Here is a 24,224-nt window from a genome sequence, read left to right as displayed (position 1 = left end):
GGCCAGCCCCCAACTTTCCAGCCATCCCAGCTCAAGCACCAGACATGCCTCCACCAGAGTGGAGACGCCATTCTGGATGGTGGAGACGCCATTCTGGATGTCCCACACAGTTGAGCCTTCACGTGACTGCAGCCCCAGATGTCATCTGACTGCATTCTCTAGAGAGACCCCCAGCAAGAACTGCCCAGCTGAGCTCAGTCAACACACAGACCATGAGAGATAATCAACTGCTGTTTCAAGCCGTCTGCAGTGGCTCCCACTGGCTTCCACGTCCTGGTACTCACACCCTTGCGGGATCCCCACCCCTTGAGTGTGGGGCGGACCTGTGATCTGCTTCCAGAGGAAAGGACAGAGCCAAAGCGAGGGGATCTTGCTTGTGAGATTAGGTGACAAAGGACTGACTTCCACGGAGCTCTCACTCCCTCTGGTTCTTCTCACATGCTCACTCAGAGGAAGCAAAGCTACCGTGTTGTACGCTGCCTCACGTGGCAAGGAATTGTGTGTGACCTCCAGGTGCTGCCAACAGCCATAATGTGGGCCTGGAGGCAGATCCTTCCCCAGCTGAGCCTCGAGGAAACTTCAGCCCTGGCTGACACCTTGACTGCAGCCTGTGAGTGGGCCTGAGCCGGAGGACCCAGTTAAGCTGCACCCAGATTCCCGACCCCCAGAAACTGAGACATAGTAAGTGCTGTTTCAAGCCACAAAGGCCTGGGGTAATTTGTTATGTGGCAATAGGTAACTACAACAGTTACTACATGTCAGGGCAGTTTGTCATCCAACAATAAATAATGGGAACAAGTAGAATGATAAGAAAGCAAAAGCAATAGCCTTATATTGTCAGTAAGTGCTGGGCAGAACCTCTGTGCTCCTGGGGCTACTGAACTTGATAAGCAAGGGAAAGCATTTGAACCAATAAGAGTTAGACCCTTGCTTCTTTTTTTTGTTTTTGCCATTTATTTATGTTTTGAATTTTATTTTATTTATTTTTTTATACAGCAGGTTCTCATTAGTTATCCATTTTATACACATCAGTGTTTATATGTCAGTCCCAATCTCCCAATTCATCACACCACCACCCCCCCACAGCCCTGCTGCTTTTCCCCCCTTGGTGTCCATGTTTGTTCTCCACATCTGTGTCTCAATTTCTGCCCTGCAAACCAGTTCATCTGTACCATTTTTCTAGGTTCCACATATATGTGTTAATATACAATATTTGTTTTTCTCTTTCTGACTTACTTCACTCGGAATGACAGGCTCTAGATTCATCCACGGCTCTACAAATGACCCAGTTTCGTTCCTTTTTATGGCTGAGTAATATTCCATTGTATATATGTACCACATCTTCTTTATCCATTCATCTGTCGATGGATATTAGGTTGCTTCCATGACCTGGCTATTGTAAATAGTGCTGCAGTGGACATCGGGGTGCATGTGTCTTTTTGAATTATGGTTTTCTCTGGGTATATGCCCAGTAGTGGGATTGCTGTAGACCCTTGCTTCTAATGATCAGTTCTTAGGAGCAGATAAGACAATGAGAAGTAAGTTCCCACGTGTGATGCAACAAGTGGGCTGGGAAGGCACGAGCCCTCCTTCAAATGATGGGGGTGTGGCGGTCCTGGGAAGGCAGCATGGGGAGAGAACTGAGCCGCTCACAGAAGTACCTCTGCTTATCGCAGGGAAGATGAGTCAGCAGCACATGACTGGCAGGAGCTGTCAAAACCACAGGCCAAGAGATGTTGCTGACCTGAACCGTCATCAGCTGTCATCAGCTTAAGGGAAAGTCAAGACGGAGATTTTCCTGCCTTGGAAGAAAGAGAAGGCAATTAGAGTTGTTGACACTGAATTCTTCCATATTCACTGGACTGTGTACGTCAGTTTTTCTTTTCAAGAAGTCTTCCACTTAGGAGGGTTATGGAACAAATGTTTGTATCCCCTCAAAGTTCATATGCTGAAGTTGTAACCCTAATACAGCGTGGCTGTATTAGGAGCAAGGAAGTAATTACGGTTCAATGAGATCATAAGTGTGGGCCCTGATCTGACAGGGTTATGTCCTTGTGAGAAGAGACAGGAGAGAGCTCGTGCTCTTTCTCTTCCCTCCAGCACACACCAGGGCAAGGCCAGGTGAGGACACAGCAGGAGGGTGGCTGTCTGCAAGCCAGGAAGAGAGCCCTCACTAGAAACTAAATTGGCCAGAACCTGGATCTTGGACTTTTAGCCTCTAGAACTGTGAGGAAATGGACTTCTATTGTGTAAGCCGCTCGCTCTGCATTTTGTTGTGGCAGCCCCAGGTAAGACAGTAGGCTGGGGGAACTGGAATAAGCTGTTTCTGTTTCTTAACTCAGTGCTCAGCTGGAGCACGAGTCCTCAGTGTTAGCCATTACTGATTATTATTAATAAGATAGGCAAGGAAATCACGAGAGTGTATCTACAAAATGCTAGACGAATGTCATTTGCTGAACTGGGGAGTGAGTTCACGTCTCTTGGAACAGGCAGCTGATTTCCTAGGGTATCACGGCATTTGCAGATGGGCCTCTTGAGTTGTTGCGGTCAACTCTGAGAAACAGCTGTGAGTGGGAGTCAGCAAGCTGCAGACTGGTGGGCTTGACTTTGGTCCTGTTCTAGAAGGAAATTATTTAAAAGGATGGTTTGTTGGCCCTTAGAAAATGAAGTGACCATTAGATATGAGCAGAGTTTTTCTAAGAATAAGTGGTGTCAGGCCAATCTCATTTCTAACATCTTGATCCTTTTTGAAGCAAGGCAGGGTTTCAAATACATATATCCTCATTTACCCATGGGTCAGATTTCCCAATTAAATGAAATTACTGGGGAATACTGCGGACATAGCATAACTGGGTTTTAGAAGGTTTTAAAATAAGAACAAAGTTGATAAATGTGGGCTGAGTGTCTCTGTGGTTAGAGACTACAGATGGTGGTCCATTAGCATCTGAGTGTCTCTGTGGTTAGAGAGACTACAGCTGGCGGCCCATTTGCATCCAACCTCAGCTGGTCACTGTAACCCCGTCACGTTCATCAGTGCATGACACACCAGCACTGGAGGTCCCACACTGGGGGCAGGTCATGCTGGGTTCTTATCAGTAGTTCCTGAGAGAATCAGGTAACGTCTTTAGGCCTCAGTTTCCTAGCTATAAATGAGGACAGTGACCACTGCTAACTCGGCAAGTTGTTAAGAGAATTCACTGGCTCAGGCCTTAGGCTTTGCAGGTGCTCAGCATTTGCCGGTTATCCTCACTGGAGAGCATGAACCTGAGTGGACAGCTGAGGGGACGACCTGGGAATGGAATAATGGGCCCAGTGGGCTGAAGCTGCCAAAGGACGAACTCACTCTCAGGCTGACACAGGCCTCACCTGATACATGGTCCCTTCTGAGCTTCACGAGGGAGCTTTTGCCGAACAGCAGCGCGCTCAGAGGAGGGGAACCTGGAGGTGGACGTGGAGGAGTGTCCTGTGAGGGAGGGCTGGTGATCAGACGGGCTTCCTCCGAGCCCCGGAATACATGGGTCCCCTCCCTTGGGCACAGACACCTCACAGCACCCATCCGTTTCCTTTCCCGTCACGGTGATGCCTGTAATTATTTGGTTATTCTTCGTTCGCTGGCCGTGTCCTCCCCTGGAAGGTTAGTCCCAGGAGGACAGAGACTTGCCCATGTATTCACCTTGTGCTTCTAGAGCTCAGAGGCGTGCCCGGCCCGCACTGAGAGCTCAATTAATGTTGGAAGAACAAATAACTGAGGATAAGAGTGACCGCAGTGATGCTGGGCTGCAGCTCAAGGGAGGACCAACTTCCTGGAGAAGTTACCAGGAGGCAGTTTGGGCCTCAAAGATGTCACCTCTTTTAAAGCTTGGAGTCATCGGAAAACAGCAAGGGCTCCGTGGGGATGTCTCCGGGAGGCGAGGGGGCTGGCACAGTCCTCAGAGCAGGCATTTCTATACCAGATAATCCTGCTTCAGCTGGGTGGTAAAAACCGGCTGCCTCTGGGCAAATGCCGCCAGCAGATGTGTTTGCTTTCACCCTCAGAGTTTAAAATCTTTTTTGAATTAGTTTCGAACATTTTAGAATTGGAAGGATATCACACGAAAAGTCATGTTTGAAGACAGGCGCTCTCAGAGCCCTGAGTGGCAGCTGCCCCTTTAGACGCTGCTGCCCCCTGTCCCCAGAGCTACTGGTTTTTGTGTTCCCTGGTCTTGTCAGGAAGCACCCTCTCCTGCCCACTCCAGAGTGTGTGAAAAAAACTCGAGAAAGAGTCTTTTGTCATTCCTAGGATTCGGGCTGCTGCTTTGCCCTGCCTCCACCCCACATCCTTCCTGAGGGACAGCGCTTGCACAGCGGATGGAAAATCTGCACGCTATGGTAGCTGTAATTCAGAAAAGGTTTGCGGGAGAAGCTACCGGAAGGAGCTGGGAAGGCTCTCCTGTCGTCATCACTTGGGGGTGTCAGAGGTTTGCCCTGGCTTTTAACATCTTTGGGGTCACAAACCTCTTTGGGAATATGAAAACTTATAGATCCTCCCCCCAGAAAAATGCAGACACCAAGGGGTCTTTCAGACAACGGCAGGGCATTCATGGACTCCCACGGCCTTTCTCATGCCCTGATGGAGGAGGGTGATTGAATTGACGTGCTGTCGCCTCGGCTAGGGACAAGGAGTGAGAGTCAGGTCCTTCATTCATTCTCTTGTGAACCCTAGTCTGACCCCCGCCCCCCCACCCCGGCCAGGGCGGCCTCGGCTCTCCCTCCCGGGGCGCAGGGGAGGTGGACGCGCCGCTGGGCCCGTGCCCGCGGCCTCAAAGCGCGGCCAGCCCGGCCGGCGCCCCCTCCCCCGGCCCCTCCCCCCCGCCGCGCGAGCCGCTTCCGCGCACGTGACCGCGGCCGAGCGTCGGGCTCTGACGAGTTGCGGGGAGCCGGCCTGCCGTCGCTCCGGCTCTGGCTGCGGCTGCCGCGGCTGCTGTGCCCCGAGCCCGCCCGGCGCCGAGGGCCGGGGCCCCGCGATGGAACCGTGAGTGCAGGCCCGGGCGGCGCGTGAGGGGGTGCGGGGCGGGGTCCCCCGGGCGCCCGGGCCCGGACTTGGGGCTCCCGCGTTCCGCTCCCGGGAGCCCTGCTGCGGGGCCCCACGCCCACGTGGAGCTCGGGGCGCAGCCGGGGCTTCGTGGGGGCGACTCGGCTCAGGGGCTCCTCCACGGGCCTGCCGGCTCGGCCGGAGTTAGCAGCGGAGACGGGGTCAGGGATCCGGGGCGGGCCTTGGCCCGAGCGCATCTCAGGAAGGCCCTGCTCGTTCCCGGAGAACCGGGTGGCCCCCGTCCTTCCCCAGGACAGCTCCAAGGAGGTGGCTGAGGAGTGGCTGGTCCCTCCCGGAGCCCGGCCTCCCCGCTGGAAAGGTGGTGACCCCACGCCCCGGGCAGTGGCCCTGTTCGTCACCTCTTATGAAAAGCGCCCTGGGCGCCCTACTGCTTTTTGTAATGGAGCCCAGCGCCAGGTAGAGAGAGGCGCTCTCCATTGGCTTTTTGATGATTTTGCCACGTTGGGAGCCTGCTGCAGCCTCTTTAGATCTCGGGGATACCGAGGTTTATGAGTTTTACAGTATGCTGACTTCGGACCTATTATTTCTGTGAAGTTCAGGGGTTTTAATGAGGAAAAACCCCGTCCAGGGCCCCATGGACGCCATCCCTAAAGCTTGCTTTTGATGCAACAGAGTCACCTGGGTGCCCCTCAGGGAACATGCGGAAAAGGAGGAGAGAGAAATAAAAAGAAGTTTAGCACTTGAGTTGCAAAAGGTGGAGAGAAGGGTTGCCCGGAGTCTCTGCAGCGTGGGGCAGCATCTGTGACGAGAGGTTTGGCGGGCAGGTTCCCACAATTGAAGGCGGCCTTAAGACGGGACTGTGTGAGTTTCTCTGTGCATTTGAGGTTTTAGAGGTTTGCAGTGGACCCTTGCTGATTTCTCTGACTGTGGACATAGAGACGCAAGATCTGGGCGTGTTGCCTGAATGCAAACACGTGTGGTGGAAGGAAAGGTTTTTCCTCCTGCTTCTGTAGGAGTTTCTGACTTGATCACTTTAACACAACATAGGAAAGCTGACCTGCACAAAATGTCAGTCCCAGATGGGTGTTTTAGAGGTCTTTCTTTTAATTAAACCCTAGACGGAGATAGGCTAGTAGTACTGTCTCTGTCCAGCTCCGGGGGCGCCATTCATTTGTGGTATACGTGAATAGCACCCCTGGGAATACTGCGTGAAATCGTGACCTTGTGGCGGAGTGACACGTAGCATGTTTAGGAGGTCCTCGCATACCGAGTCTCCTTGGGCCCGCACTGCACGGCAGCCGGGGTGACGTGTGGTGGCGTGATCTCCCTAGGACGTGGAGAGGCAGAGAGTTTGAAGCCGTGTGGGTGGTAGCTGACTGCAGTCCGTGTCTCCTGCGGGAGTCCTGTGCTCTGTTACTTGACAGCCAAGTATACCAGGCTGAGCCAGTAACTAACGGAGGAGCTGTAAAACCACAGTTTGAGTGAAGGACTTGAGTGGAGTCTTCGAGTTGCGCCCCCCGCGGAGGGTAGGCCATGCAGATGCTTTCCTGTTGAGCAAGGGGCCAGGGGTGTGCTTATCTGGAGGTCAGCCAGTGACCATCGTCCAGCACTCAGAACGGCATGGACCTGCAAATCACAAAAAGTCTTTGGCAGCCAGTAAACATCCTACCAAAACAAACAAAGCCTGGAAATCTGAAGCGTGTACGGGACTTCAGTGCCTGGTAGGGTCAAAGTGCTCTTGTTGGCAGATGTGACCGGGAGTCCCGTGGCGACAAAGGTGAGAAGGGACAGGAGCGGGAAGAGAAGCCAGGAGAAAACGGGCTGGGGGAGATTGGAAGAGAGTAGAGTGGCCTGCAGGAGCGCTCTGAGGGGCTGGGGGGCTCACGCAGCTCGGTTGCACGGATCTCCCTGTTCAGGTGCAGCCCAGCCTGTGCTTTTCAAGAGGGCAGGAGAGATTGCCACCAAAACCAGTCAGAAAAAAAGAGTTCCCGGTTCTAAAAACTTTATGCTTAAGTTTCCTGCAAACTCCATTCCTTTCCTGATGATGCCAGGGAAGCAAGAGACGCTGAGGGTTCAGGGCGGGGAGGATGAGGTAGGGCGTGTCTCAGTCAGTTGCTAAATGTGACTAACAGGAACACCTGTTTGAGCTGTTCCTGGGTGGGCCCTGCGTGGCCGAGATTTCTCAGGTTCATTTTTCTTTGCTCTTAACTAGCATTTCTCGGCAAACTCCAGTCAGGTTGCCTCTTGTGTGTGGCTTGATTGGTATTTGCGGCCAGTTTTTAAACAGTGTGTTTTACATGTCTCCTTCATCCTGGGTACATTTAAGTGCAGAAGTGTGTTATTTAGACTTCTTTTCTGCAGCAGCGAAGGGGTGGCACAAGTGAGCACAGTGGAGTCCGGCTGTGGTTGCTGTGGCCCAGGCCTTCTGAGTGTCCTGGTGCTTGAGGAGACAGCAGACCTGGGTCAGAATCCTGTTCCTGGAGCTATCGTGTTGTTTAGGATTGCATCCCTTCGGATAATTTTTTTTCTGAGCCAGAAGTATCTCTAAAGCTAATGAAAGATGACATGGCGTTTACCGTATACCAGGTACTGCTGCGGCACTTCATGTACGTCATTTCACGTAAGCCTCATAACCACCCTTCCCATGAAGAAGTTTCTCTTATCCCAGTGTTACAGATGAGAAAAAGGGGGTGCAGAGAAGTCAAGTGCGTTTCTCCAGGTCACGGCTAGTAAGTCACAGAGGATGGAAGCCCGGGAGTGGGCTCCAGGGCCCACAGTCTTGAGGTCGATATACTCCCCTGCCTCAGTAACAGCTGGCCCTGACTGAGTGTTAGCAAGGCTCCCTTGTCATACTCGCTTCATCGCCACAGCAGCCCTCAGCGGTGGGGTCCCCCAGTTTCCGGAATTTTACAGTTCAGGAACCAGAGGCCCCGGGAGGTGATGTTGTTCCCTGCTGGTCAGTGGTGCAGGGACCTTCCAGCCCAGGCAGTCGGCCTCCAGAGCCCAAGTTCTTAACCACCGGGCCGCGCTGCCCAGCATGTGGCTGGCTTCTTTGTTCTGTTTGCCATGGGAAGGGTATTCGATGACCTGACCAACGCGCTCTTGGCTGTGAGTGAGTCACCGGGCTTGCAGCCTGGCAGGGATACACATGAATTCGTGGTTCCTTGAGGAGCTTAGAACATCGTTCATTAAAATACTTTTTGAGGTCGTTGGGCCTTGAATGTTTGTATAATGGCTTTTTTGAATAACTAAAGATAATTTTTCTGTGATATTTTCAAGTTGGTTGATTGAAATTTCAGAATTCCTATTCTGTTCTTCTTCTCAGAGTTTATCCCTCTCAAACCCCATTAAATGGTGGGTTATTTAAAAAGGAAAGTTTGGTGAGGGGGCCAAAGAGTGAGGGAGTGGTGGGCCTCCTTTCCACCCCTGACCCTGTGGATTCAAATCCCACCTCTGTCTCCTGCTGACCGGGACCTCAGCGGGTGTATACCTTCCCCAGCCCCTATTTTCCCATATATAAAATGGGCTGATGATACCTGCCTCACAGGGAAGCACCTGGCTGGGTGCCAAGTAGATGCATAGGGAACACTGACCCTTCTTGCCCTTTCCTGCAGTTGGCTGGGTTCTGAACCAGAGGAGGGGACATTTTACACAGTGGATCATCAGGGATATCGGTTGGATGAAAACTGAGATTAAAAAACGGGGGGGCAGGGGAAAAGCACAACCATTACTATTAATAACTGACACAATTGGGTTCTTCCTCTGTGCTTACTACACCGTCCTAAGTGTTTCATTTTTCGTCTCTGCTCCCACTGGGCCTGTGGGTGTCATTCTGCCTGTCTCTGGTTTGCAGACGAGGATGCTGACATCCTGAGAAGTTACCTGGTTGCCCAGGAAAGTGGGGGAGCCAGGATTTGAACCCAGCCTGACGGGCACCAGGCCAGTGCTCTGGGCCCCGGGAGACAAATGATTTGTATACAGATTGTGAGAAAAATAAAATCCTAACTAAAACTTGAGAACAGACTGAGAGATCAAAAATCCCTTTCCATGCCCAGACTCTAATTTTTTAATTCTAGAGTGGGAAATCTGGGTATGAGGTGAGCAAACAGCAAAATTTGTAATCCCAAAACAGTTTCAGTCTTACCTGCCTGCTGTACCGTGACTTGATGAGCTGAGACAGAATATGTAATTCTGTGGTGTCATAAAGATGTGTCAAAACTGGACAAGATCCATGATGGCATTTTTCTGGGAAAGAAGTCTTCAGATTGAATATCTATCAGTGCTTGCTTTGGTTTTCAAAACAAAACAAAAAAAAAAACCACAATGTGATTCTGAGACCCCTGCAGCTCCTGGTGCTGTTTTCTCCTGTCCGGCAGCATGCTGGTCGTCCCTGGGGCTGCGTCAAAGGCAGAGGTTGTGGTGCTGGTTTCCTCCCATCCTGCTCTCCGCATTGCTTAGAGACGCACCTCGAGGCATTTTCTCGCCTTCTCTGCTCACCCGAGTTCTGTCCATGCCCATAAAGAGGCTCATCGAGTGCTCGCCTCCCCTACAGTTTCTTTCTAGTGCTGCTTTATTAACTCCTATGAGACCTGCGTGGGAGGGAGAAGTGCTTAGTGGGAAAAGGAGTGTTGGCTGTGGCCTGTCGGCAGTGCTTGATGGCCCTAATGGGGACACGGGCTTTCCCGCTGGCTGGTGAAGGAAGGGGCGTCTGACCAAGGGTGTGACCTCAGTGGGAGGTCAGGGGTCTGGTTTTCGATGCGTCACGCTTGAGATGCCTACCAGATATCCAAGTGGAGCTGTCAAGTAGGCTTTTCATGTAAGTCCAGAGCCCAGCTGGGCTGAGATGCAAATGTGGAATTGCTCGCATGTGCATTGTCTCTAAAGCCTGAAACAGGATGAGATCACCTGGGGAGTGAGAGTAGAGAAGAGAGGCCTAGAGCAGCCTCATGCCAAGACGCCCCAGTAAGGTGAAGATGGTGCTCGCCTGTGGAGAGCCCTACAGAATAGTTTTCCAGCCCTTCTCTCATGGGAATTGATGTCTCCAGAGATTCACCTTCCTTGGAAGCCGTCTTTTGGAAGTGGTTATGAATATGCATCAGGGAGGGAAGGCAGGGCTTACAGTGATTTGGATTAAAGCTGCAATTTTGGGCGTTGGCTTTCCAAGAAATGTGTTTTTAGTTTCTCTAGGAAATATGTCTGTGATATTGTAAATTACCCATGAACACTGAGATTAATTTAGCAGGAACCTAAAGAGTACAAGCTGGTGCCAAGGCGACAGTCTGTTCCATTGCATTTGAAAGGTCTTCCAAGGGCATGGGGGCTCCAAAGAGACCAGGATTTTCGAGTGTGTCTTTTAGATGCCTGAGTGTGGAAAGATCCATGGACCTGGAGAGGAAGACTGATGTATGGGACCCATCAAGAGAAGAAAAAGAGGGACACTGATCATGAGCTGGCAGGGTTTTGTAGGAAGTCTTCCTGCGTGGTTATCTAGGTAGAAGATTGCATCGGCAGCTGTGCTTGACCTGGCCAGGTTGCATGGGGTAATGGGGAGCCCTTTCCCTGCTCCCTAGCATCTCACCACCAATTTGAGGGAACTACACGAACACTTTGGAGAAAACTAATACAAGTTGAGTCGAATAGATGTTTTCTGAACGCGCACCATGTGTCTGTCTGGTGTCCATGTGGGTAGATTGATGCTTTATTTTCAAGCACTCAGCTATGTAGTGCGGGCCACACATGTTGTAGTGGTTTAAAGGCCTGGGCAGCCATGAGAGGTGGAGAAGCGAGGGAAAGCTTCATGCAGAAGGTGGGACACACAGGTGAGCCATGAATGCTGGGTCTGATTTGGATAGTTTGGTAGGGAGAAGAGAGAGCGTTTCAGATCAGGAGAGCAGTACGTGAATGGGCTAGTCTGGACTCAGGCTTGACCACGGTGGGAAGCTTTATAGAATTTAAGCCCTAAGCCCTGGAGTCTGATGCTTGTGTTCGAATGCAGCCTCTGCTTTGAGATCTAGGGCAGGCCACCTACCTTGCTGAGCCTGAGCTTTCTCATCTGTGAGATGGGGCTGTTAGTAGTCCCCACCTGAGAAGGCAGCTGTGGTGACTAAGGAGGTAGTGATTCTCGCAGGGTACATGCAGGACGGTGGGAATTTAGGGGCGGATTTGGGGGCCTCGAAGGCCATAGGAAGGCACTTAAACTCAGCCGAGTTGCTCTCTGTGTCGGGGTAGCATGTTAACAGTGCCGTAATACCCGCCCAGGAAGGCGCACCTGGAAGGCTGCTGCAGGGGCTGCGTGGGAGGGGATGAGGGCCTGGACTGCGGGACTGGTGTGCTGGGGGTGGAGAGGAGAGAGGTGTCACCTCTTCCGGGCTGGCTGTGTGGGATGAATGAGAGACGGACGTCGGAGGTGACTCCAGGGTTTCCGGATGTGGCGATGGAGAAAGGGGAGAGGCCGGAAATGGGCAGTGGAAGCAGGTTTTTCGTTCATGTTATTTTGTTTTTTAATGGGTTCAGTCTTAAACCTCTTGACCGTGACGGGATGTAGGACTCCTGAGGGAAAGTGTCTTGGGAGCCAGGAGTTTTGAGTGGGGTCGGGGCAGGCAGGACGCTGGGGACGGTCCTGGAGGCGGAAGGGCCGTTAACGAGGAAGCAGGAGGTCCTCGGGTGTTGGAGGGTCCGCGTGGGGTCCTCACTCTGGGCTGGAGGGTTCCCAGAAGGGCCGGGCGGCTGTCGAGGAGGAGATGGGGGTGGCTCGGAGCCCCCGGTGCTCGGCCGCGTGCGTTTCCCGCGTCGCAGTCTGGCCTCTGGGCAGAGGCGCCGCTCCCGCCGGAGGCCCCATCACAGGGCGTGCGGGCGGCTGTCTGCTCACGGGACGCGCCGGCTGCGGGCTGCTTTAGGCTGGCCGCGCTGTTCAGCAGGCAGAGGAGCCGCTGGGCGCCGCGTCGGGGCAGGAAGCCGGGAGGCGGGAGCGTGAGGTGCCGGCGAGGCCCGCGGGGGGCCCGGGCTGCTCCCCGTGACTCTAAGCCGCCGCGGCTTCTCGGGCCGTCAGGACGCCGCCTGCGAGTTCCGTGGACTGTGGTCGGCCGTGTGGGCCTGTGGTTGTCGGGAGTCGGGTGCGGCCCCCGAGGTGCCGGGAGCCTCTGGGCTCTCGGGGACCGGCCTCAGCTCCTCGGTGACGCGTCGTGAGCAGGCCCCCCGCCCGGGACCCCGGGGCTGCCGCGTCCCCGCGGCCTGAGGCTGCCTGAGGAGGTGTCCTGCCGCTCGGGAGCCGGCGACGGAGGGAGACGAGGCCCGTCGCCCAGCCTGTCCCCAGCGAGCCCTGGTCAGCGGGGCTGCCTGTGCCGTGACATCTGCTCACGTTCTGCCGCCCCCGTGTCTTTTCTTGTCCAGTTGGGTGAGGCTTGATGGCCGAAGCAGGAACGTGTCTCACAAATTGGATTGAAGTGCACGTTCTGAGGAAGGGGAAACGACAGACCTCTCTTGAGTTCCCGCCCGAGGAGAAAACTGGAAAAATACCCTGGGTGGTGGGTGTGCTGCGGCGTTTGACCTTGTGCCGCCGTCCTTCTGAACCCTCTTCCTTCAGCGCGCCTCACCTGCTGAGCAGCTGTGCTTTTATAGTAAATCATTGATAATGCGTTTTGTTGATAATGTTTTAAAAATCAAATTTTAGGTATAACTTTTCTTATTCTGTTTTCCTCTGCTTCCAAGCCCTCTGTTCTGTGCTTTCACCTCTGCTGGGGAGCCCTCGGTGCCCCTCAGAGCCCCAGGGGCACCCCGAGAGCAGCCCGGGGGAGGGGAGGGGGCCGTGAATGACTTTGTGTAATTCTTTCAAACAACTTTCGATTTACAGAAGAGTGGCAAAGACAGTACCGAGGGTTTCTGCACACCCTCCACGGGCCTTCCCCTCGTGTCGGTGTCCAGAGCCCCTGGCACGTTTGTCAGCGCTCAGGCCGGCAGCGGGGCGGTGCTGTTCACGCCTGAGCGTGTTCGCGCGTCCCCAGCGTCTAGTCCGTGTAGCTTCGTGCGCTGTCGCTCCACGTGGACATGCGCAGCTACGAGGAAGTCTTCGCTCTGCAGGGTGTGCTGAGGCCTCTCATGGGAGGGGGAGGAGGGGACAGGGAAGCGACACAGGAGCCCTTCCTCGGGCCAGCCCTGCCCTCCGCCCGGCTTCCACAGAGGCCCTCGTGGGTGGGGGGGCGGGGTCCGCTCGCTGCCGTCCTGCCTCCCAGAGCCTCCTTCCGGCAGCGCCGGGACCGCCAAGGGCAGAGCTGTGGCATCTCGGGCAAGAGTCCTGCCGTCTCTAGACCTCGGGCTCCCCGTGTGCAAATCCAAGGAGCCGGACTTCCTCCCTGACGTGATTTCTGGCTCTAAGAGTGTAAGGCTTTCGGGCCTCTTAGGATCTTCAGGGTCCCAAATCTGAGTTGGGATCAGGCCAATTAATTCACGAGCTCTCGCTCCCCACGCCCAGCGGGGTCATTGGTGATCCAGCCTTCAGACCTGAGTCCCAGAGGGAAAGACACTGGTTCCTTTATTTCTTCGCTGGTCCCGTCACCCAGTGAAGCACGGGGATGCCAGTCTGAAAGTTCCCTCACCCGGGCCTGGCAGGAGAGTGCTGACTCAGTGTTAGCAAAGCCACGTCAGAGAGGCTTAGGGCCACCTTTGCCCTGAGATGCCGCCCAGCTGGTTTCCAGCTCGGGACGGCTGCCTTGGCCGTGTAAGGGAGAGGGTGTGCATGTGCACACGGCCGTGAACTTGGTACCGCAAGAGCAAACAGCCTTCCCTCCCTTTCCGGTTCAGAGCTCGATTCTCCCCCTCTCGGTGGGGGGCTGTTGTCACCTTCCCGAGAGGCAGGCACCAGAAATTCCTCCTGCCTGCTCAGCTCCCCAGACCAGGCAGTGCTGGGCACCCAAGAGGACGTAGGGAGCGCAGCAAGACAGAACCCCCCCGGCTGTCATCTCTCGGGGTTCTGGGTCTCCTCGCGGGCTACAGGGTGGGGGGCCGGCCTCGCCTTTGTCTCGGGGGAATCGGAGCTGGGCCCGCGCCTGCGTTCCAGCCTGTCTGGGGCTGCCTGTAGGGGCAGCGTTGAGGGTCTGCCACTCTCCAGCGTTTATGTCTGTCCTTCCCAGACTTCCCTTTTGTTTCCCGGTTCCTGGCGTAGGGAGTTCTAAAAGAAGTGAGACCTACCCCACCACCATTTTCTTCTGACCAAAGAAGGACGTAGGCATGGATAGGAGGGAGCCGATGCTAGGGTGTGAGGACGGATCCTCTGCAGCGCTTTCGTATCCGTGTCACTCGCAGAAAACCGCGGCAGCTTGCCGAGTTGCATCAAAAGCAGACCGCAAGTGAAGGCCAGGCTGAGCTTCACCACGACGGGTGAAGCCAGTGACGGGGGAGCCCTGGACAGGAAACACAAAGCTGGGGCCTGGCGGGAAGATCGGCTAGGACATACGATTCTGGGGCGCCTGGAACCCCCAGGCTGGGCTGGACTGTGGCATCTGCGTGTGAGGAGTTCGGGTCCTCCCTGCGCCTGGACTCTGCTCTCGCTGCTGAAAACGGGGGTGTGGAGGGGTTCAGCCCTGCTCTGTGGCCTGGCGAACGTGCCCCGAGTGGGCTTTGAAGCGCCTTCTTCTGCCACCAGGGTGGGGTTTGCCTGGCCCCCGCGGCATGGCGTGCCAGGCCCAGAACATACCGGCATGGCCCCCACCCCAGCAGTGGTCACTGAGGTTATCTAGGTGGTTGGTTTTTTTTTTTTTTTTTTTTTTTTTTTTGCGGTACGCGGGGCCTCTCACCGTTGTGGCCTCTCCTGTTGCGGAGCACAGGCTCCGGACGTGCAGTCTCAGCGGCCATGGCTCACGGGCCCAGCCGCTCCGCGGCACGTGGGATCCTCCCGGACCGGGGCACGAACCCGTGTCCCCTGCATCGGCAGGCGGACGCGCAACCACTGCGCCACCAGGGAAGCCCTATCTAGGTGGTTTTGTCAGCTGAGTCACCTGGTTTGAGACTAGGTCCTCCTCGGAGGAGAGGGCTCGCGGGTGGGGGAGGCCCTCGCCCTGCTGCCCCTCACCCCTGCTTCTCCCCACAGGCTGGCGCCCATGCGGCTGTACACGCTCTCCAAGCGCCACTTCGTCCTCGTGTTCGCCGTCTTCTTCGTCTGTTTCGGCCTGACCGTCTTCGTCGGGATCAGAGGTGAGGAGCAGTTTTCCGTTTGTTTCTATAATTGAAGTGAAGCTGATTTACAATGTTGTGTTAGTTTCCGCTGTACAGCAAAGTGGTTCAGTTATACATATTATATATTCTTTTTCATATTCTTCTCCATTATGGTTTATTACAGGATACTGACTATAGTTCCCTGTGCTGTACAGTAGGACTTCATTGTTTATCCATTTTACATGTAATAGTTTGCATCTGCTAATCCCAAACTCCCAATCCAACCCTGTCACGCCTCCTCTCCACCTTGGCAACCACAAGTCTGTTCTCTATGTCTGCGACCATTTCTGTTTTGTAAATAAGTTCATTTGTGTTATATGTTAGATTCCACATATAAGTGATAGCATATGGTCGTTGTCTTTCTCTGTCTGACTTCATTTAGTATGATAAGCTCTAGGTCCATCCATGTGGCTGCAAATGGCATTATTTCATTATTTTTTAGGGCTGAGTAGTATTCCATTGTATGTATGTTCCACATCTTCTTTATCCATTCATCTGTCATTGGACATTTAGGTTGTTTCCATGTCCTGGCTATTGTAAATAGTGCTGCTATGAACATAGGGGTGCATATACCTTTTTGAATTATAGTGTTGTCCAGATATAAGCATAGGAGTGCGATTGCTGGATCATAGGACAACTCTATTTTTAGTTTTTGAGAAACCTCCATACTGTTCTCCATAGTGGCTGCACCAATTTACATTCCCACCAACAGTGTAGGTTCCCTTTTCTCCACACCCTCTCCAGCATTTGTTATTCATAGATTTTTTTAAATGATGGCCATTCTGACTGGTGTGAAGTGGTACATCACTGTAGTTTTGATGTTCATTTCTCTAATGATTAGCATTGTTGAGCATCTTTTCATGTGCCTATTGGCCATCTGTGTGGCTTCTTTGGAGAAATATCTATTTAAGTCTTGTGCCCATTTATCGACTGGGTTTTTTTTTGTTGTTGTTATTGAGTTGTATGAACTCTTTGTATATTTTGGAAATTAAGACCTTGTCAATCACATCATTTGCAAATATTTTCTCCTAGTTCATAGGTTGTCTTTTCATTTTGTTTATGGTTTCCTTTGCTGTGCAAAAGCTTATAAGTTTTATTAAGTCCCATTTGTTTATTTTTGATTTTATTTCTATTGCCTTGGGAGACTGACCTCAGAAAACATTGCTACAATTTATGTCAGAGAATGTTTTGCCTATTATTCTCTTCTAGGAGTTTTATGGTGTCATGTCTTATATTTAAGTCTTTAAGGCATTTTGAGTTTATTTTTGTGTGTGGTTTGAGGGTGTGTTGTAACTTTATTGATTTACATGCAGCTGTCCAACTTTCCCCGCACCACTTGCTGAATAGACTGTCTTTTCTCCATTGTATGTACTTGCCTCCCTTGTCAAAGATCAATTGACCATAGGTGTATGGGTTTATTTTGGGGCTCTTTATTCTGTCCCATTGATCCATATGTCTGTTTTTGTGCCAATACCATGCTATTTTGATTACTGTAGCTTTATAGTATTGTCTGAAGTCTGGGAGGGTTATGCCACCAGCTTTCTTCCTTTTCCTCGGGATTGCTTTGGCATTTCTGGGTCTTTTATGATTCCATGTAAATTTTAGGATTATTTGTCCTAGTTCTGTGAAAAATGTTATGGGTGATTTGATAGGGATAGCATTAAATCAGTAGATTGCTTTGAGTAGTATGGCCATGTTAACAATATTAATTCTCCTAATCCAAGAACATGGGATATTTTCCATTTCTTTAAATCATCTTCAGTTTCCTTTATCAATGTTTATAGCTCTCAGGGTACAAGTCTTTTACCTCCTTGGTCAGGTTTATTCCTGAGTATGTTTTTTAATTAATTAATTAATTAATTTTTATTTTATTTTTGGCTGCATTGGGCCTTTGTTGCTGTGTGTGGGCTTTCCCTAGTTGTGGTGAGCGGGGGCTACTCTTCGTTGTGGTATGCGGGCTTCTCATTGGGGTGGCTTCTCTTGTTGCGGAGCACGGGCTCTAGGCTGCGGACTTCAGTAGTTGTGGCACGCAGGCTCAGTAGTTGTGGCTCAGGGGCTCTAGAGTGCAGGCTCTGTAGTTGTGGCGCATGGTCTTAGTTGCTCCACGGCATGTTGGATCTTCCTGGAGCAGGGATTGAACCCGTGTCCCCTGCATTGGCAGGCGGATTCTTAACCACTGCTCCACCAGGGAAATCCTGTATTTTATTTTTTTGATGTGATTTTAAAAGGGATTTTTTTTTACTTTCCCTTTCTGGTATTTTATTGTTAGTGTAAATAAATGCAACCAATTTCTGTATGTTAATCTTGTATCCTGCTACCTTGCTGACTTCGTTTATCAGTTCTAATAGTTTTTGCGTGGAATCTTTGGGGTTTTCTATAAATAGCATTATGTCATCTGCATATAATGACAGTTTTACCTCTTCCCTTCCAATTTGGATATGCTTTATTTCTTTTTCTTGTCCCATTGCTGTGGCTAGGTCTTCCAGTACTCTGTTGAATAGAGGTGGTGAGAGTGGGCATCCTTGTCTTGCTCCAGATTTTAGTGGGAAGGCTTTCAGCTTTTCACTGTTGAGTATTATGTTGGCTATGGGTTTGTCATAAATAACTTTTATTATGTTGAGATAGGTTCCCTCTTTACCCACTTTGATAAGAGTTTTTATCATGAATGGATGTTGAATTTTATCAAATGCTTTTTCTGCATCTGTTGAGATGATCATGTGGTTTTTGTCTTTTGTTGATGTGCAGTATCACATTGATTGATTTGTGTATGTTGAACCATCCTTGTTACCCTGGGATGAATCTCACTTGGTCACGGTGTATGATCTTTTTTCTATGTTGTTGGATTTGGTTTGCTAATATCTTGTTGAGAATTTTTGCATCTATATTCGTCAAAGATATTGGCCTGTAATTTTCTTTTTTGGTGGTGTCTTTGTCCAGTTTTGGTATCACTGTGGTGGTGTCTTCATAGAATGACTTTGGGACTGTTCCCTGAGGTGAGGAACGGTTTTTGACCATCTTATCATTTATGGTTCCCTTGGTGCAGTGCCATTCAGCCCGGCCCAGCTGTACCCACTTGCTCTTACCCCCTAACGGCCCCATCATGGAGGGTGGCGCACGGAGGGGTAACCCTGGTCCTGCCCTGCACAGCAGCCAGGGCCTCCACTCAGCTTGGCAGCGCCAGGCGGCCTTGACCGTGTACCTTGTGCTGGAAGAGTCTGTTGGGTTCCAGGACCTGCCTGGGTGCTGGGGAATCCAGAACGTGCTGGCTGATTTGGGAGCCCGGCCGTATAAATGGTTCCAGTGCAGCAGATTCTGGGGAGGGAGTGAGATAGCGGTGAGCACTGGCAGGGAAGGCCGCTGAGGAGCAGAGAGGCTGCTGTGGCGACACCCGGAGCAGGAGGGAGCCTGCAGGTGCTGTTTGAGGGGAAGAGCCACCCATCACCGTCTGAGCTTCGAAAATGCCTCTGAGATCATCCGGTCCAGCCCCCTTTCACACAGATGGGAAACGGAGAACCAAAGTCAGGTTTCCAGAAACCCAGGTCTCTTCAGTCCGGGGGGAGGAGATCAGGAGCCTGCTTAGGCTGTTCCTCCTGCCCTCCTAAGTACCTTTTTCAGTGAGGGTAGTTTATTTAACTACCGCACTTAACATTAAAGTGTGAATGACAGTTGGGCTTAACCTGTCCCAGAGGCAGTTGTGCCTCAAAAGGCTGGTTTCTTGACCTGAACTGAAGCTTAGGTAGTGAATGGGCTGAGGAAGCTGGGGGAGAGGGTGGTTATTTAGGTGCCATTTGCCTCCTGCTGATGAAGATGAGGATGGTGACAAAAGCAGTTGTGTCCAGCCTCTTCTTTTTCTCCCCGTGAATTCACCAAGAAATCCCAATTACATGAGTCACAGCATGAGACACCTCGGTTACCTTACTTGATTTTCACGACTGTCCTTTAAGATTGGTAGGGGAGGCACTAGTATTCTCCTGGCTTTCCAGTGTCATAGCACTTCAGCCCACTCTTGTTTCCTTAAGCACCAACATCCATGATTATATGAAACCTTCTCCACTCTTGCAGAAATGAAAAGTGTTGCACCAAGGCTGAGATGAAGAAGGCCATGTCAGGATTTCCCTACCCGTTTCTTTCTGTAGAGCGCTAGCGTTAGCAGGTTCTCCAGAGAAACAGACCGATGTGTATATATGGAACAGAACCAGATCTGTTTATATAGATTCAGGTATATAGTTTTATTGTAAGGAATTGGCTCACGTGATTATGGACGCTGAGAAGTCCCCAGATCTGCATTCAGCAAGCTGGAGACCCAGAATTGCCAGTGGTGTAAGTTCCAGTCCGAGCCCAAGTCCATCCAAATGCAGGGGAAGACTGTTGTCCTAGCTTGAAGACAATCAGGGAAGGAGAGCAGCCTTTTTGCTGTATTCAGGCCTTCAGTGAATTGGCTGAGGCCTACCCACACTGGGGAGGGAAGCCCGCTTTACTCAGCTACCCATTCAAATGTTCATCTCATCCAGAAACCCTCAGTGCACAATTAGAATAACGTTTAACCAGATATCTGGGCACACCGTGGCGCATAAACCTCACAAATCCACCCCCTGTCAACTTGGCATCCATGTACATCTCCTTAAACCATACCTGATCTCCAAATAAAGACAATAACAAGGTCATTGTTCCTTCTGACATGATAACAACTACCCTGCATATAACGCAAAACTCACTACCCCTTCCGCAGGAGAGGAGGTAGGGTCCTTGAGTGATGTTTACTCTTCTTCGTATCCTGTAGCTTAAATACTGTGATATAAAGTCAATAATACAGCTTCTGTTACTTGATAGGGAATAAGAGAGGGAAGAAAACAAAGGTATTTGCTTATTATATGTATTTATGTACACAAACAGACTCATGACAAAGTAAGGAGGAAATATTCATGACAGTTAAAGTCCTTGTGTCTGTAACTAGTCAGGTGGTCATAGCTGCTATTTATAACTACCTTATTCCATGACCTGTTGCACATTTCATTTGCCTTCAGTAAGCACCTCAGTTGGCCGTGGTTCTTTACCTGGTGGGCTGACCCAAACCTTCACTCCTGAAGAGTCTGGGCCATTAGTATTCCTGCCTGAATTGGTTTGTTGTAGTTCTCCATTGATCTTAATCCCAGGGCCTGGTAAGACTGAGAGATGCCCTAAGCCATCTCCTTAGATGTACTCCTCCCTGCCTCCAGTGTGGAGTAGGGGTCAGGGTCAGTCACCCCGGCCCGCGCAGGAACTCCCTGCTTCGCCTGTCGATTCCGACGCATGAGGAGCCCACGGTAGCCGGGTGGCAGTGTTCATGCCAGTTCAGTGTCTCCAGGTGGAAGCGTTTCTCCCTGTGAAACTAAGACCTCTAGGCCAGCAGAGCATCGGGCTGTGGGAACAGCAAGCAAAAATTTTGCTGGTGGGTCCCCTGGGGTAATAGTGGTGCCATGCCCATTTCCACCCCTTGATTCCTGGACGTGTGTATACCGGCTATGGGAGAGTCGGCTCCATGTAATTGGACACCAGATCCATACCCAGTGTCTGTTGCAGTCAGGACAGGACACTGCCCCTCCCGCGATGGAAGTGGTCCAGCGTGATCAGCCTGCCGCCAGGTCGCTGGCTGATGGCCGCGGGGAGGGGTGTGATGTCGGGCTCAGTGCTGATCTCTGCTGCTGGCAGGTGGGGCACTCAGCGGTGGCCGTAGCCAGGTCGGCCTTGGTGAGTGACGTCCACGTCGCCCAGCCCACGTGTCACCTCCATCCCTGCCGCCGTGGCCCCTTTGTTCACGAGCCCACTGGACGATGACGGGTGGATACCGATCCACAGAATGGATCATTCTCTCCAGGTGATGACTAAGATCCTCTTCTGCTGAGGTCACCCTTTGGTGAGGTCACCCTTTGGCGAGCATTCACATGGGACACAAACATCTTCACCTTTTTTGCCCATTCATAGAGGTCTAGCCGCATACCTCTTCCCCAGATTTCTTTGTCACCAGGTTTCCAATCACGTTCCTTCTGAGTATCTGACCATGCAGCAAACCAGTGGCCACAGCCCAAGAACTGGTAAACAGTTGCACATCAGGCCATTTCTCCTTCCAAGCAACGGGAACAGCCGGGTGCAGTGCTCCAGGTTCTGCCACTGCGGGGATTTCCGTCACCTTGTCCTTCAGGGGTGGCCACGGAGGGGCTGTGGCTCTGCAGCTGTCCGCTGGGGGGCGGTGTCTGCACATCGGGCAGAACCCAGGCCCCGTCTTCTCTTGCCCGGCCGCTCATCGCGGGGAGCTCCCCGTGAGGCCATAGGTGCGGGCTGGGAGGAGGAGGCAGTGTCGCGGGAGTGGGGGCCGCGGCATTGGGGCCACTTCCTCGTGTGACCTGAGCCTTCCAAGGGCCTGCTCGGGCGGATCACGTATGTACCGCTTCCATTCGATGGTGGAGTGCTGCTCTGCACGCCCGGCTTTATGGCTGATGGATCAGCTAACACCCAGGCCCTGATGGGCAGCTCAGGTCACATGGTGACTTGTTGGTCCGTGGTTAAGCATTCGGTCTGTTTCAGGCCAAGAGCTGTTTCTCAAAAGGAGAGTGGTTGTCTGTGGAGGATGGCAGGGCTTTGCTCCAAAACCCTAAGGGCGTGCACTGACATTCATCCACCAAAGGCTCCAGACAGCAGCCCTCTCTGCCGTTGGTGCTTCAGGCACCACTGGATCTGCCGGATCACGTGACCCGAGCGGAGAACAGCTCCCATGGTGGCCTGACCCGTGAGGAGCCTCCTCTTGTTCTGGGCCCCACTCAAAACCGGCAGCTTTTCGGGTCACTAGGTAGATCGGCCAGAGTGTCACACCCGCATTAGGAGCACGTTGCCTCCGAAATCCAAAAGGGGCCCACTAGGCACTGTATCTCCGTTTTGGTTGTAGGAAGGACCAGATACAGCAACTTATCTCTCACCTCAGAAGGGATCTCTTGACATGGCTCTCACCACTGGATCCCTAGCAATTTCACTGAGGTAGAAGGCACATGAATCTTAATTGGATTTATTTCCCACCCTCTGACGCCAAATGTTTTACCAGTAAGTGCAAAGTAGCTGCTACTGCTACTCAGTAGGTCCAGTCAGCAAGATCTCATCAATGTAATGGGCCAGTGTGATGGCGTGTGGAAGGGAGAGATGATTGAGATCTCTGTGAGCTATATCGTGACATGGGGCTGGAGAGTTGATACAGCTTGAGGTAGCGCAGCGAAGGAGTAGTGCTGGCCTGACAGCGGGAAGCAAACTGCTTCTGGTGGGCCTTACTGTCAGGGATGGAGAGAGAGGCGTTTGCCTGACCAGTAGCTGCATCTCAGGCACCAGAGGATGTGTGGATTTGCTCAAGCAGTGGAACCCCATCTGGTGCAGCAGCCTCTATTGGAAGCACCACCTGGTTAAGCTTCTGCACAGGCCAAATAGGTGAGCTGAATGGGGATGTGGTGGGCATCTTTCAAGACCCTGATGGTAGCACTAATGTCTGCAGTCCCTCCAGGAAGGCGATATTGTTTTGGTTTAGTGTTTTCATAGGTAGAGGCAGTTCTAGTGCTTTTTCCACCATAATAGCCCTCACTCCACAAGTCAGGGAACCAATGTGGCGGTCTGACAGCTGCTGAGTATTTCGATTCAAATTATGCATTCTGGAACTGGAGAATTAACCATAGGATGGGTTTGGGGACCCACTGCGCCCATTGTGACACATACCTGAGCTAAAACCCCACTGATCATCTGGGATCCATAGGTCCCTACTCCGGTAGACCACAGTGATGTTTCGGATCTCCTGAAATTAGTGTCAGTTCAGAGCCAGTGTCCAGTAGTTCCGAAAACGTCTGATCTTTTTCCCTTGATGCATCTGTCCTGGTAAAAGGCTATAGGTTTCTTTGGGTGAATGATTCACAGTATAAATGCTCGGCAGTGTACTGGGGTGCTTTCTTAAGGGGACCCAACCTTCCCTTTGTTCAAGGACCTTTGGGTCTGTAAACTGGCTCAAATCTGGAAACTACTGATGAGTTGTCATTCTCTGTTTTTATGATACAGGTTAGGCTGTTGTTCACTTGACCTAGAACTTCCCTGCTTATGCAGGTCAAGTAATGATTTGGTAGGCTTCCTGTGTCTTTCACTTCTAGGGACCCCATGAGCAGCTAGCTAACACCGTAGGTCTGCAGGGACTGGGCTCTTCTGACCGCTGCTGTGCCTCTGCCGCCCATTACGTGAGCTCACCCGCCTCATCTTACACGGCCCCGCCACTGCCGGGACCCACTTATTCCCACGGCATGCTGTTTTCCCGACTCAGGGACCGTAGTTCCCATGGTAAGGCCTGGCCTGCAGAGAAGGGCAGTCATAGAGCTCTTTAAGGATGCTCGGGTCTCCCCTCACAGATTTATTTCTCACAGTAGTGGTGAAAGGTATGTCTTCTGGAATCTCCCAGTAGGTCTTAAATGACAGAGCCACCCTAGCAATCCAGCTCACTAAGCCTCTGACTCCCCTCCTCTGCGTTAGACCTGGGCAGGTGCAGCATTTCTGATTCACTCACTGGGAACCACCTTTTGGTCCACGTTTTAGCCAACCACCCAGTCAGACTGTTAGAGTCCTTTCCGACTACCTGAGCTACAACTTTCAGTGCAGAATCTCTTTTTATTTTATTTTTTTAATTTATTTTATTTTTTATTTATTTATTTATTTATTTTTTTGCGGTACGCGGGCCTCCCACCGATTTCTGATTCACTCACTGGGAACCACCTTTTGGTCCACGTTTTAGCCAACCACCCAGTCAGACTGTTAGAGTCCTTTCCGACTACCTGAGCTACAACTTTCAGTGCAGAATCTCTTTTTATTTTATTTTTTTAATTTATTTTATTTTATTTATTTATTTTTTTTTTTTTTTTGCGGTACGCGGGCCTCCCACTGTTGTTGCCTCTCCCGCTGCGGAGCACAGGCTCCGGTCGCGCAGGCTCAGCGGCCA

The 24,224-nt window shown here is 51.8% G+C and overlaps 1 protein-coding gene across 5 annotated transcripts in view; it reads left to right on the top strand.

Annotated features, from left to right (window-relative positions):
* Positions 1 to 24,224, top strand: part of TMEM181 (transmembrane protein 181) — a 69,240-nt gene that overhangs the window by 16,785 nt on the left and 28,231 nt on the right. For 2 of the 5 annotated variants that reach the window (XM_024122508.2, XM_055087414.1), the window contains exon 2: positions 15,114 to 15,217. In XM_024122508.2, coding sequence (XP_023978276.1) covers positions 15,114 to 15,217 — 104 coding nt within the window. Of the gene's footprint in view, positions 1 to 4,355; positions 4,458 to 4,885; positions 5,012 to 6,721; positions 6,810 to 15,113; positions 15,218 to 24,224 lie in introns of those variants that run through there. The other 3 variants (XM_055087413.1, XM_055087415.1, XM_055087416.1) reach the window with 3 other exon arrangements.

Source organism: Physeter macrocephalus, chromosome 10 (genome assembly GCF_002837175.3).
Source record: "Physeter macrocephalus isolate SW-GA chromosome 10, ASM283717v5, whole genome shotgun sequence".
NCBI classification, from domain to species: domain Eukaryota; kingdom Metazoa; phylum Chordata; class Mammalia; order Artiodactyla; family Physeteridae; genus Physeter; species Physeter macrocephalus.
Note: the sequence above shows the minus strand (reverse complement) of the source record. Positions and strands in the feature narration are given on the sequence as shown.